Source organism: Ursus americanus, chromosome 3, assembly GCF_024610735.1.
Source record: "Ursus americanus isolate L20-20 chromosome 3, mUrsAme1.1.p, whole genome shotgun sequence".
Taxonomy (NCBI): domain Eukaryota; kingdom Metazoa; phylum Chordata; class Mammalia; order Carnivora; family Ursidae; genus Ursus; species Ursus americanus.
This window is the reverse complement of record NC_142129.1, coordinates 31,826,399-31,842,283: the sequence shown is the minus strand read 5'-3', so window position 1 is coordinate 31,842,283 and position 15,885 is coordinate 31,826,399. Positions and strand designations below refer to the sequence as shown.

General features: G+C 37.0%; 1 protein-coding gene across 1 annotated transcript in view; it reads left to right on the top strand.

Moving 5' to 3' along the window:
• The window catches only part of CFTR (CF transmembrane conductance regulator), a 162,591-nt gene that overhangs the window by 62,288 nt on the left and 84,418 nt on the right, over positions 1-15,885 (top strand). The window contains exon 11 of the mRNA XM_087860871.1: positions 4,711-4,902. Within this exon, the coding sequence (XP_087716997.1) occupies positions 4,711-4,902 (192 nt within the window). The remainder of the gene's footprint in view (positions 1-4,710; positions 4,903-15,885) is intronic.

Below are 15,885 nucleotides of genomic sequence, written 5' to 3'. Positions count from 1 at the left end.
TATGTACATAATGATTTGTGTTTTATAAAAGCCCGTATATAGGTATACATGTGTCCGGAAGGACATTTATGGATCGAGTTGCTATCTCTGAGACTTTGGTTATATTTTGTATCTCTAGATTTTCCAAAGTTACAACAATTTATATATATATAAAATATATATATATATAAAATATATAAATATATAATATATATTGCAGTTATATAATATATATATATAATATATATCTATTAATACATATTATTTTCTTGAAACACTAAGGTCAGGTTTAATTTTATTGCTCTTTCCTGTTATAATTGTCTAGACCGTAAGGGAACCATGTCTTCTTTATCCTGTATTCCAAGGACTATCCTAGTGCTTGACACACATTTATTTAATTGAACATCTTTGGGAAAGTAGTTTTTTTTGGTTCTAATCTACATTAAGTGTCTTTCGTTTATGAAATTTCTGTGAATTATTTTAATTAAGCAAGATTGGTGTAAGAGTCTGAACCACTGGGTACCCTTGACCTAAGGCTGGCTTGTGGCATCTCCCCCTGGGTGGAGGGATTTTCATTTCTTCTGTTGTCCCCACCACAGCTGAAGCAGTTCTGTGGCCTTGCTGACAACTCCTGACACCACATAGTTTCTGTCATCCATCCTGACCTTACCCTGGTACTAAATTTTAGCTTGGTCTTATAATAACTGAGCAGCAAATGTGTAGAATAAGCTATTAGTGCCTACTTTTATTTACATTTAAAATAAAATACAAATGCCCGTGAAGTTTTATCAACATTTATCAACATTTTATCAACGATTTATTCAGTAATGGTTTCACTTAATGTCCTAGCTCTCAAAATACCAAAATATTGATAAATAATTTTTATATAATATATTTTTATATATTTTAATATTTGTATTATATTAATAAATATTAACATTAATATGTAATATAAATAATGTAAATATTATATATATTTAACATAGGTAGTCAGATCTTTTCCATTGTTTGGGTTTATAGAGCTGTTGTATATCAAAATAATGCTTCTAAAAATATTTAAAAATAAATATTGCGTCTAGCTTTAATTTTTATACAAAAGGATTTTCCATAGAAATAAAATATTTTAGATTTTTTTCTTCATGTAATAAAAATTATAAAATATACTGAAATGTATATCACAAAGGTGTCTATTACTTAATCCTGCCTTCTTCCTAATGTATTTTAGTTGATATTATTATTTATTAAAATTTAACTGACAATTAAAAACTTTAGAAAATTAAAATATATAAAAAGTTGAAAAATTTCCCTTTCACTCTGTCTCTGATCAGTTTTCCTCTTTCCACCATTCTCTCCCCCAAACCAGGTAGCCACTCTTAATTTTTTGAATATATATATCTAAATAACTACATAGTATTGTACTGTACAGGTGGATGTTATATAATGTAATGAGTCATCAATTGATTGATACTTGGGTTGTTTCCAGGGTTTTGCTGATACAAAAATGACACGGTGAATATCCTTGCACACATGCCATTTAGCATATCTGTATCAGTAGGATAGCTTCCTAGAAATGGTATAGCATTTGTGTATTCATTGAGCTTCTGTCCCTGAAGATTGCATTAATCTATCTGTGTACCATATAATCTATATAAAAGTGTGGATTTCTCCATAGCATCACCAGCAGATGATGTTATCCAATTTTTACATTTTTTCCAGTCTTACTGTAGGGGGTAATGGCATAGCCATGTATTTTCAATTTGCATTTCTCTTATTATGAATAAAGTACGATATCTTTTCATATGTTTAAAGGCCTCTTCTATTTTCAGTTTTGGTGAAATAATTGTTCACATACTTGGTACATTTTTTAATGGGTTTGCTTTCTTTTTGCTTTTGATTTTAGAATCACTTCTTTAGAGATAAATTATTCTTTTGTGTGATCTAAGTTGCAAATATTTACTTCACTTTGACACTTTCTTCCTTTTGTTTTCTAGGCACAGGTTTTTTTTTTAATAAAAAAAATTTTATTTTATGACTTTCGGTTTTTGAGTTATAGAAAGGCTTTCTTACTCCACAGTTGGTTTTTTTCCCCTTTAGGCATCTCCCAGTGCTTTCTTTAAGGATTTTAAAGTCTTATTTTTGTACTTTTTCTTTGACCTATTTGGAATTCATCATGAATATAGTATGAGGTATGGACAAAATTTCTTTGTTTGCCCTTTGGATGGCTGTCTAGCATCCAACACCATTTATTGAATAATCCATCTTTCCCCACTGATTTTATTTTATTTATTTATTTATTTTAAATATTTTATTTATTATTTGACAGAGATAGAGACAGCCAGCGAGAGAGGGAACACAAGCAGTGGGAGTGGGAGAGAAAGAAGCAGGCCCATAGCAGAAGAGCCTGATGTGGGGCTCGATCCCACAACGCCGGGATCATGCCCTGAGCCGAAGGCAGGCGCTTAACCGCTGTGCCACCCAGGCGCCCCTCCCCACTGATTTTAGATGCCACCTTTATTGAATACTAATTCGTTTGTGCATTTGGATCTGGTTTGTAGTTTTATTTCTGTTCCATTGGTTTGTTTCTTATGTAACAGTAATTCATTTTTAAAGTTATTGAGCCCTTATAATTTAATATAATGTATCATATTATTGAATTATATCATTTAACAAATTTATTGATTCACCAGTTTGTGCCAAGTATTATTCTAGGCCCTGAAGATATGGTAGTGAACAAAACCTACAACATATCCTCATCCCCATCCAAGGAGCTCACATTCTAGTGGGAGACAAACAAAAAAATAAGTATATGGAATGTCACCTGATAGGAAATGCTATAAAGATAAAGCAGAGAGAAGAAGATTGGTGATAGGGGTACAATTTCAAATAGGGGAGATAGAGAAAGCCTCACTGAGAGGTAACATTTGAGCAGGGACTTGAAGGAGGTGAGGGACAAGGTCATGTGGATAAACTGCAGAAGAGTCTTGCAGAGAGAGGGTGGAGCAAAGCCTTGAAATGGCACTAAGCCTGTAAGGTTCACAGAACAGCAAGGAGGTCAGCGGGGTTGGCACAGAGTCAGCCACAGAGGGTAGAGCTGTCAGAGGAGTAATGTGGGCTAGACCATTACTTGGGCTCTTCTAAATGAGCCTCAAGGGCCTTACGAAGGGGCTTGTAAAGAATAAGGCTTTTCTTTCTGAGGAAATGAGAGGCCATTGGAAGGTTTTAAGCAGAAAAGTAACATGCCTCGACTTATGTTTTGATGGGGCCACTTTGGAAATATGTTGTAGAGAGACAAGGGCAGAAGCAAGGAGATGAGTTAGGAGGCTATTGTGCTAACTGGGCAGGAGATGATGATGTTGGTTAATCCAGGTAGGGATGGAAGTAGTAGTCAGATTCCGGACATGTTTCTAATAAAGATACCACAGAATTAGATTGAAGGTGGCATATGAAAAAAATGGAAGAGTCAAGGATAAGTCCAAGGGTGAGTAACTGGAAGCATGAAGGTACCATTACCTGAGAAGATTATAGGAGGGACTGGTTTGGATGGAGCTAGATTTTAGAACATTAAGTTTATAATGCATATTCAGCATCCAAGTTGAAATGTTAGTTGGAAATACAGGTCTGGTTTCAAGGGCCTGGGGGCTGGCAGTGTAAAAACTTGAGGCCAGGTGGGATTCCAAAGGACAGAGCATGGTAAGAAGGGAAAGGGATCAAGGTGTGAGCCAAAGGGCCTTCCAACTTTTAGAGGTTAGGGAGGTGTTTTGTCATACAGGATATATTCATAATAACTTTACATGAAATCTTTGGGTTTTTCTTTTTTTTTTTATTCCCTGGTGTGAGCTCCGATAAAATCAGTTTTTTTCTTTCTCTGTTGCCTCCTTTTCTTCTACTCAATTTTAGTCAGTAGTGTTATCTTTCTTAATGCTTTATCTTTGTATTGTTAAATATGCTTACACTTCTGTTACCCAATGTGTTATGTTTAAATGATATCCTTGACTTCTGGTTTTTCTTGATAAGGCAATTGGTAAATTTTCTTTATACCCCATTTCCTTTGTTTTGTTTGTATTTTACTTAAAACTTTTCTTCTTGTCAGGGCATATAACATATTTAAATTCTCTTCTTCAACTCTAATTCCCACATAAGTTTAAATTTTAGTTCATAGTCTTTTATATAAAGACTTTGCTCACTGATAGTCCTTTTGCTGAATCTTCTTCAATCTCTTGGATGATTTTATCCTTGTTTCTTCAAGAAGTGCTCATGGAAGCAATCTTATCTGACTCTCTCTTTTTAACTGATCTCTTCTTTGTTAGGTGAAGATCATATTGAATCTATCTTGTTGGGTTATCATGAGGATTAAATAAATTAATGCAGTTAAATCACAGAGACTAGCACCCAGCATAGACCGAGTACTCAACGAACGTTAGCTGGTTCTAATCTTTCCCTAACGTCCTCCAAACCCACCCCAACGATTTGAATCAGGTGTTCCATCCCTGTGAACCTCTACCATAGCTCTTATCACACTCCACTGTAATTGTCTCTTTTATTCCTCTTTCTTTTGTACACAGAAACATATCCAGAACAGAAAGTGCTTAATAAATTTTGAATCAAATGAATTAATGTAGAATCCTTTAAAATCAGAACATATACCTCTGCTTAGGATGATAGTTGGAGGCAGGTGTATTCTGAGTGATTTGATCAAATGATTTAACTTAATAACCATGGTTTTATTTACAGACTTCACTTCTAATGATGATTATGGGAGAACTGGAGCCTTCAGAGGGTAAGATTAAGCACAGTGGAAGAATTTCATTCTGCTCTCAGTTTTCCTGGATCATGCCTGGCACCATTAAAGAAAACATCATCTTTGGTGTTTCCTATGATGAGTACAGATATAGGAGTGTCATCAAAGCATGTCAGCTAGAGGAGGTAAGTAACTGTGTGACATACTTATTATGCATATGAAATCTTCAAACTATCTAAGGTATATAATTAGCCCCCTGTTCAATCAGTCAGTCTACATATATTAATCAAGTTTCCAACATGGGCAAACTACTCTGAGTAAATCAACTAATAAAATATATGACCCCTGCTTTAAGAGACTTACAAAACATAGAGAAGGTATAATTTATTTTTAAAATGATGGGCTGATTTAGTTACAATAAAAGCCCTTTATGAAATGGAGAGAATTTTATTGAGTCATTAGTGAGACACATGTTCTCAATGGATATTATTATGGCATGCATTTTTTAAAAGATACTTCCAAATTACATGAGAGGATTTTAATAATTTTAATAACCACCAAAGCCTAATGGAATGAGCATTGACCTGCCAGTAGAGAATCAGAGATAATATTGTGACTATATTTTATCCTTTGGCTTGAACATATAACCATATGACCTCTAGTGACTGTCATTCTCTAAAACAGAGGCAAAATGAAGATGATGCTATTGACTCATGTTATAATCACATTAGGGAATAGGCTAATTAACTGAAAATATGTGAAGTATTCCAAGTGAAGCCAGTATGTAGATCTTGGGCTATTCAATACATAAATCGTATGGTGGAGGGTTCAATAATTATCGATGTAAATGTTTAGGCAGGAAATATATAATTATGAGGTTTATCAACAATATTGCCTGAATAGTGATCTTGATTCAAAGTCACTGTCTTTGGGACATGGCTCAGTCAGTTTAGCATCTGACTCTTGATTTTGACTCAGGTCATGATCTTAGGGTCATGATCTGTCCAGCCCCTCTCTTCCTCTCCCTCTCCCCTTCACCCCTGCTTGTGCCCTCTTTCTAAAAAACAAACAAACAAAGTCACTATCTTTGATAGGTGGCATCTGACACTAAGGATTCCTTTAAGTCACGTTTTATGAAAAAAACTGTAGTAGTAATAAAATGAAAGTTAAATACAGTGCATGAAAAATAGAAAAAGGCGGGGCGCCTGGGTGGCACAGTGGTTAAGCGTCTGCCTTCGGCTCAGGGCGTGATCCCGGCGTTATGGGATCGAGCCCCACATCAGGCTCCTCTGCTATGAGCCTGCTTCTTCCTCTCCCACTCCCCCTGCTTGTGTTCCCTCTCTCGCTGGCTGTCTCTATCTCTGTCGAATAAATAAATAAAATCTTTAAAAAAAAAAAAAAGAAAAAATAGAAAAAGGCTAATTGTCAGTTAGAAAGAAGCTGCAATTCTTATAAACGAGAGATGCCTGCTTGTACAAGTGGCTCTCCGTGTATACACTGACCCCTTCAACAGGAGTTTTGTAGACCTCCATTCTCTTATTTTCTATACATGAAAGCATAATGAAAATAAAAACCATCCTGAAAAGGTACTGGATTTATTTTGAAGAAGATATTCTTCATTCCTCAAAAGCTCTTCTTCCAAGAATAGTATTTCACAACCTGGAGGTTGAAACTCTCAGGAGATTTATTATTAAACAAACAAAAAAAAAATCTGGGTGTTTTTAGAGACCACAGATATTTGTCTAGGTGGGGACTGGGATGTAGGAGTGTTAGTGTCTTGCAAGATAAATCATAGCTTTATTTATTGGTTGAAAGGTGTTGGAAGGTTTCTGGTATGCTTTACTTTTTTTGCTTTGAATATACCTTTTCTCATAGAAATAATTTTACAGATGGTGATTTGATTCCACCAAATAAAAGTATATTTAATCCAAACAGAGCATAGCTATATTACTAATAATAAATTCAGAGCTGTGGGTCCCTTATTCATGAAATGAGCATTTACTAACATGAATACTGTGCTAAGTGAGAGAAAACCAAGCTGAAAAACACACAGTCCATTTTCTAAAGGTTTCATGTCATAGTGATCTGTGTTTTAGTGAATTATTGTATGGTATGTGAATTATATCACAATAAAGCTGTTAAAAATAATGAAAGAAAAGAGGATAAGAGAAAGAAGAGCATATTCTTTTCTCATTCTATGACCAACCTCAAAATTATTTTTAAAGTGTGTAAGTTAGTGTTTTTTTAGTATGTTCACAGGGCTGTATACCCATCACCACATCTTCTCCTCTAAAAGAAGTGTCATTAGCAATCAGTGTCCATTTCTTCATACCTACCCTGCCCCTGAACACACAGCTGGCTCTAAACAACCACTAATCTACCTTCTGTCTCTAAAATTTTCCCGTTCTGGATATTTAACACAAATGCAGACATTCAATATATGGCCTTTTGTGCCCAAATAAACTTTTGAACTCAAAAAGTTAAGAAGTCTTCATTTTGAAAACATTTGAGACTTGCTGCATTTTGTAAATATATGAATAGAATAAGATCCTTATACTTGAGAGGTTCATGGACCAGTAAGGGAAGGAAACACATCAATAGAGAATGTAGTTGGTGCTCTAATAGAAAATGAAAGAGCCATTTCTATGGGAGTGAAAAGAGAGAGCATAGGAATCGATCTCCGTCTGCCTGATGTAAGGAAATAACCTTGAAAGGAGGTACAAGTGATCCATTGTGGAATTCCAGTGGTGACAAGAGTGAAATTGATGGCTTTGGAGGAATTTTTTTGATTAAGAACGTTGGAGCTGCCAATAAAGTAGAAAGAAGGTTAGGTTGGTCTGATGAAGCAGGAGATTGTTGAATAAATGGTAACTGGATTATTGAGAAAATTAAGTGGGATAAATATAAAGTGTGTAACATAGCGTCTGGTGTAAATTAGCCATTCAGTAAATATTAGCTCATTTCTACTTCCTTTTGAGGTGGAGAATACTGCTAGAGAGTGTGATGTAAGATAAATGTGTTCTTAGAGTCAGTTCTTGTCAGGGAGTGACTACTACGGAAATAAGATGAAACAGTGTAATTAAGATGGGGAACCATGATGGCTATGAAAAGTCATCCATGTGAATTTTGATGATGACAAAAGTGGTTACAAGAAAAAAATTATAGAAGTGGTTATCTGTAAATATGGTGGTTGTTCTTCATGACCCAATCAACAAAAGTTGGAGTATTCTGTGGAAGAAAACAGATGGCCTGAGACAGGCTGGAGTTCAGGCATATTGCTTCCATGCTCCAGAAATGGCAATGGGAGGCGATTCTAGTTTCTATGTGCCTTTCACATCCCAAAACGTGACTCTGTACCAGACACTGTTCACTCTGTTGGGGTCAGGGTGGGTACAAAATGAAAATGTTATCATCCCTTCCCACAAATAACTTATGGGCTGGGTTGGAGGAAAACAGACAGAAAGAGACCCTTTCAGTATACAACAGCGAGTATTGGGATAAAGGTATTCTTAGGGCTCTGTGGAAGCCCAGTTGAGGGCTTTTGGCTTTCTGCAGCAGTTCAGGAAGGGCTTTCTCTAAAAGTGGACAGCCTGAAGGATGAGTAAAAATGGGAACGGTATTCTGGACAAAAGAAACTAAGCAGAAACACAGGACATGAAACTAGTTGGTTAGTACAGGGAACCACATGCATCTTGATAGAACCAGAGTACAGTTGGGGGACACTGAGTGTGGAGGGAGGAATGAACCCATGGAACTGTGTCCTGGGGGCCTTGTACACCAGTCTCAGGAATTTGGTCTTGGAGAGCTTTAATCAGAGGAAGAAGGATGCAGTCAGTTTTGCATTTTAGATCTATCACTTTGGCTGTAAGATGAGAAACAGAATTAAGGTGGGTGCATTTTGAAACTGTCGGATAGCAGAAAGAACATATTTTGAAATCTGACAGAGTTGGGTTACTAAAGAAAGTTACTTAATCCTATCATACACTGCGTTTTATCCTCTGTAATATAGAGATTATATTATCTATTTTATAGAGAGTACTTAATAAATAAAACAGCCAGTAGTAGTAGTAATAGTAGTAGTAACAGAAGTACTAGTAGTAGTAGTAGTAGTAGTAGTAGTAGTAGTATTTGCTATTCTGACTAAAAGAAGGAAGACTAACGGGCTGTTTCCATAATCCAGATAAGGGTTGTGAGGGACAAGAGGAAACAGAAGGTAAGTGGAGAAATTGTGAGATCTGGAATGCCATATTTATATACTATTTCCATCCAAGGATAGGAAAGGGCATCAGGGAAAATGGGCCTTTGGGGAAGACTGAGGGTTTTTTCCCTGAAGAAATTAGAAGAGAGAAATTGATTTAGGATGAAGGATTCCCTGGCCAATGGGAATTGGAAAGGGGGACAGGTAGGATTGCTGTGGGTTTAGGAAGGAAGCGTGTGGAGGTGAATTACATAGAACTGAGACATCCGATCAAGGCAGAGAGATCACAGGTCTTACTAACAAAATTTCCACTGGAGGACACCCCTAGGTGGGCTTGAAAAAGTAATTGTTATAACAGTGATGATGACGATGTGCATTTTGCTTTTGGTATGTAGACTTCCCTGTTCTTCTCCTTTGCCTTAGATTGTCAAAACACTTAGCTTTTCATTTCCTGATGATCTCTGAGTCCCCGCTCTCTCTTGTCCTGCTGTCATTTGCAACTAGGCCTTTCCGGTCATCTTGTAATAGGCAAAAACATCCAGCATCCTAAATTCTTTGTATTTGAGGCTGGCAGATGTAGTGAATACACTGAATATACAGTGCGCCTGCTTCTTTTCTTGTTGCTGAATATTCCCTGTATGCTGTTATCTATCCAATTACATGGCAAATTGCTTGAGAGCCCTGACTCTTAAAAGTTTATTTTGGTATATTCCACCCAGGATATGGAGAGGCAGTCTGGTAAATTCTTTTAAGTGACTGTTTCAACAATATTTTGGAGTAGGCCTGCCAGTTATGGGAATTTTGCTCAGCATGTGTTCCCCTCTGAGCCTTGCAATCTCTCGGGACAGGAGGAGATGATCCCATGGCAAGAGTACCTTACTGGTAGACTAACAAAAGGAATTAGAATGCTAGACTATCTTAGTCAAAATCAAAGGTTTCCTCTATTTTCAGTCCTTAAGGGTTTCCAATTTTGGTATTTTTCTTGTCCTTCTCAAGCAAGTGTTCCTCCCCTTTCAGGAAGAGCCAGAGGGGGCTTTCCCAAGTGAAGTTTTTCTTTTTTAAGCGTGGAGTTTAGCGGGTAGGACCACGAAACCCCCGCAGAGTCCCCGAGGACGTGCTGCTAGGGCCAGCCACAGACAGACGCCCTGGCTGTGCTCCCCGAGCGGCCCCTAGCCCCAAATACAAACAGCCATGAGTCAGTCTGTTTTCATTTTGACGGCCAGCGTTGATCTGTTTCTTAATGTGCTCCAGCCAGACTTGGAACTGGAGATGAGAACGGGATATTTTCTTCCTCATTTTTGTGTTTTTGTTCAGCCCTAGTATCTACAGAGCACTTGCGTATGTAGTGGTGTTTGCTGTCATAGGAGCAGGCAGATAGGTGTAAATTGGCATGGATAGGAAACAGCACGCATAACATATTTCACATAGTTTTCTGATTTCAGTTTGTTGGAAACTCTTCCCTCACAGGGATCGCTTAAAGACATTATCACAGGGTAGGGCATGGAGACAGCTCTGTGCTGATAGAAGGACTCCCAGCATGCAGACATGAGGCAGCAAGTCAGGTGCGGGTCCTTCCCCTTCTGTTTTGTCCTTTAGGAACATATCCATGTCTTGCTTTACATTTCCTTCTTCGGATCTGGATGATGGTGCCATGGATTCCTAGACAAATGTACAGGTTTTTTGAGTTTTTTTTTTAAATACCATTTTATATTCCTATGCCCATTAACTTACTCTTCTCTTTCCATGTAACCAGACTACCCCTGAGGGTCCTCCTAAATATTTGTATGCTTTTGTAACTAGCACTAGAGATTTTGCTAGATTAAAAAGAGGACTTCATGTAACTGGGCCCTTGTTAGTTTATCCCTTAAGGAGATTGTAACCCTGTTTTGTTATTGAAAGAAGGACAGACTTCACTGTTCTCTTGTCTTTTTTTATTTCCAGGGTACTGCTTTTTTTTTTTTTTTTTTAACACTTTACCAATACCTTACCCTACCACAGAGCCCCACAGCTGACAGCAAGAGAATTCTAGGCAGGCTGGTGTTTAGGTAATGGGTAGTTGGACTGACTATATTCAGTGACTCACTCTCTTGTAAAAGTACCTGGGTTTGGCTTTTATGATAGTGCGTGGTGGGAGGTGGGGTGTGGGATATGAGAAGAGGTTAGGGACTTAGGATATGTAATCGGTTTCCACAGAGTTGTTGAGATCCTTTTGTAACCGCAAAATGGTCTTCATTAAGTATTTGTCTTGGCAGCCATTACATATGCATTGTAATAAAAATATTTACTATGTAAGTTGCAGAATTAAAATCTGTTTGTGTTTTCTCTACCACCACTGCTTGGCAGTTTTCATCTTTAAGTCACTAGAAGAAAACAGATTAGGATGAAAATTGGCAAGAAGTTGCTAAAGGAAAAAAAAAACTTGGGAGGGAAATTGGCAAGAAATATGAAAAACTTGGGAGGGAAGTAAGCAAAGAAATGAGTTAATGACTGTTCTGGAAAATAAATTCTATCATGCAGATACCACAAGTCTAATTAAATTTGAATTTGACCTCTGAATATCCAGATCTGACCAAAACTAACCTGTATGAACAGAGGCTGAAACTTTGGGTGGTGAGTCTACCACTATAGGAAAATTCAGTAATGTTCATTCAAGAGATCTGTAAATAAAAAGGGGCCATAGAAATTAACATTTGCATTCAGTAGCAGCCAAGACATAATGGAGACGTAAAACAGATATTTGAAACATTGAATGGTGTCCCCTATACCAGAATAAACCATACTTAATGATTGCACCTTGAACCACCTGTAATTTTCTCCTAATAGGTAATTAAGTTGGAAAGCACTGCCATTTATTTACTGTAATATGAAGCAAGTACATTTATTTTATAAAACCATTGAACCAGAACCTAACAGAAATGCCATAGCATTTCCTGAACTGAACTGTTATTTCACTTCATTTGAGCCCTGGAACTTAAAAATAAACACTAGCTAACATCTGTCGAGAGAGCACATGTTGGCACTGCTGTGCTAAGTACTTTGCACACATTGGTCCATTGAATTCTCATTTTTCTCGTTACCTAGGGACAACTTTGCTTAGAGTTTGCAGTCAAAGAGAAACTGTGCTGATTTCTAAAAGTGTGATCCTCATTTTAGCAGTTGAAATGACAAATTCTGGAATTAATTATTAGCTTAACAAATGAGAGTTTTGCATCTCTAAAACCAAAATAGCTGTAAGACTGCCTGTCTTAGTGAGATTTGGGCAAGTAAACAGAACAATATTATAAAAATTTAATTATAATGGTCTGGGACCAGGCTATCTCATGTGTAAATAATGAAATGAAAATATTTAAGCTAGGTTTTCATATTAAAAAACAAAAAAATGGTGAAGTTTTCCAAAGGTGAAAGCTATGATGTGTCTTTATGTCTCTGCCTAAGTTTTCATCCCTCCTGAAGAACTGGGATTCTGAGCCCTGCACTCTTGGAATTTTCCTCTTTGTAGCAGTGGCTAATGAAAAAAGATCAAGGGAAGATTTTACACTTATATTTTCAGGAACGTTAGAACTCAGTCATGTTCGTGAAGGTTTTTGTAGGAAGGGAAACTTGGTTTTTCTAAAAATTCTGAGTACAAGTGTTCTCTTGAAAAACAGCCCTCAAAATGGCAATTGTATTACCATTAATGTCTTTCAGAACGAAGTTCATAATACCTAATTTTTATTCAAAAGGTTTAGCTAGGCGTGATTCAAATTTACTAAATTAAACAGTTGATTTCAACAAATATTTGAGTTCCTCCTATGGACACAGTATGTTAGGTACTCTGGATGCTGCCTACAAGTGTGACAAGGGTCCCTGTCTGCAGTTAATTTTTGACTTACAGATATTTGGGGGGAAAGACATATATATATATATATTTTCACTCATTTAGTAAATATTTGTAAGTGCAAACATTGAACTAAAGACTCTGCCAAACTCTGGGAATTATTAATGAACAAGACATAATCCCTGTCCTTAAGGGGCTTTTATTCTAGTACAGATGACCAAGTAAAAACCAGAGCAGTTTGGTAAATTTTATGGTATTGATTAATATGGGGTCCTTCAATGAGTACAGAGAAGCAGCATTTAATCTGATCTTAGAAGTTCAAGCAAGATTTCCCTGGAAGAAGTGACATATCAGGTGAGAGATGTTGGATGAGTAGGAGTTATTTGAAGAAGAATAGGGAGAACATTCCAGAAAGAGAGCAGATTGTACAAGGCCTAGAGCCCAGAGGGAGCACTGTAGATTTGAGGAGCTATAGTGAGTTCTCTGTGGCTAGAGTGTGTAATGAATGCTCCCGGAGCCAGGAGAGAGCACTGCACTTTTGCAGGAGCTCTAGGTAGGGCAGCATAACTGGGGTCTGGAAAGATAGGGGTATATGGTGATAGCTGAACTGGGAGAGGACAATCATATCATGGTTTCTGTCCTTCCATTTGCCAGCAATTAAATAAATAAAAAAAGCCAAAAGAGGTAGAAAGACGAAGTTTCACTTTTGTGTTTCGTGTAAATCCAATTGGTGAAATCCAATTCTCATACAGCATTCTAGCTGCAGAGGAGACAGAGAAATGTGGTAGTTGGTGGGAGCACAGGGAATTACCCTCAGAGGAGAGCAAATGGGTCTCCAGCATCCTCCACGGTGGCTTTTCTTTACTGGGGGAAGTGCCATAATAAAAACAGTATTTTGGGAAGATTCATCTAATATAATAAATAAATTGAAGGGGGATAATGGAGATGTTGTGGTTGGAAGTTTATGATGTATTTTTATTCCAATTCTAAAGAAAAGGAAGTAAAATTTTTAAGAGACTTGCTGAAGATCTGTAATTGATAGGACCAGCAAGAGAGTCCGTCTTCTGACTCCTTACCTTTTTTCTGTACGCTATTAGGGTTATTGCTTATTAGAAAAGAAACTCTAAATTAGACTCTAATGACTTACCCATTGAACATTGCTGACTTTAAGTTTTAAGATTTAGGCTAGTTAATCTCACTATGATGTTAACAGTATTATTAAGCCATTAAGATTGTAAATCTGCCATTTGTAAAGGAGAAGATTATGGTAACAAAACCTTGTGACCTAATGACATTGAGCATTCCATGACATAGTTGTGAAGACTATTTGCAGGCTATTTGTTTTCATGGAAATGATATGTCAAGCCACATGGTCCTAAATAAACGTATCTTGGAAAAGCCACCTATACCACACACTTGAAATTTAAGTAAGTTAGGAAATTTCTCCCCAGATCCTCTTCCAAATTGTCTTCTCCTTTTCCTTTCCCACTGAGGCAGAATCTCTTCTTCATGCCTTATAACCTCAAATTTACAATATGGAAGTCCAAGTAGGTGGGCAGTCTGCAGAGGGGAGGAAGCCTGCTCAGGGCGAGTTGAGCAGCTGGGGCTCCAAAGTCAGGTCTTGAGAGAACAAGGATCATGGTGGGATTGCTTCAGAGGAAATGGGTGAGTGAGTGTTGAAGCCCATCTCCTAAGGAACTGAATTCCAAAGCTGACTTAGGTACTAGGGAGCTGGGAGCCGAGTTAGGAATTAGGAAGTCCAGAGCAGGATCAACCACAGGATAGCACAGCAATGTGCTGCCATAGTACTGGGAAAGAAGTGCTTTATCAGGCCTTGGATTGGTCCCAGAATCTTGGGTGGGTAGACCTAGAAGAGATAGTAAAGGAATTAACAGCTTCCTAAATGCCAATTCTTAGACCGGCTGAAGCAAAATCATCTTAGGGAGCTTTTAAAAACTAGATTTTTAAATGTCATTTCAGAGAATCTGTAATCTGGAGTCCAGAAGTTAAATGAATCTAATGTAGAGCCAGAATAAGAGAAATAAGATCGTCATCCTACTCCTCCTCCTCCCTATCCCTCCTCCTCCTCTACTTCTTCTTCTTCTCCTCCTTCTCCTTCTATTACTACTACTACTACTACTACTACTACTACTACTACTACTACTACTACTTCTTCTTCTTCTTCTTCTTCTTCTTCTTCTTCTTCTTCTTCTTCTTCTTCTTCTTCATCTTCATCTTCATCTTCATCTTCATCTTCTTCAACTTTCCTAACTTTACTTCCTTGGGAGCATTTACCCGGGGACACTTGAAATCATTGCATTTCACAGTTCTTCCTTTAAAAATGCTTATGCTATTTTCAAATTCAAATACAGACCTACATACATACAGAAATAAACACTAAAGAGGCATAGAGATTTTAACAGAATTACGTATATACTCACAAGTTCAGACATAAAACCATATATATGTATGTATATCTCCAAATGTTAAACAGTAGTTTAATATTGGTGAGTAAATCCATTACATAAAATAACCAGCATTTTGTACTTTTGTTGGCTGCAATAAAAATTATATTGGAATTTGAGTTTTCTGCTATAAATTTGGTCAGTACCAAATCTCAGTGAAAGAAGAGCTTTTATTTTTCAAGTTGATAAAAAGTTCTCATTTCTTATGCTTTCTAGCAAGGATTAATCTTTAGCCAATATTTCCATGTACAGCTACTTGTAATCAAGTTTGATTTAAGTCAACAAATTATCTTTCCTAATAAGCAGAACTCTAGGTTTTAATTTATGAATTTATTCATGTGTATTTACTGCTGTAGAAGTTAACTTCTGTTGATACATCATACAGAGCTACCCAACACTCTCAAGATAACACATCCGTGTTTATAAAAGCTATGTGCAAAAATGGTTGAAATTCATTCTCTCGCTCTCTTTCTAGAACTCTCTTAGCTTTCTTGCATTCTCTCCTTCCCTTCCTCTGTCCTCCCTACCCCTTCTCTCTCTTTCCCTAACAGTTCTTTTCATCTCCCTCCTTGCTCATTTTCCTTGTGTATAAAGCACAAGTGCTTAGTAATTATTAAACATTAATAACTTTGGCACTAACTGTCCAGTGATTTACTCTTAAAAACATGCTTTATTGCCTGTTATTACC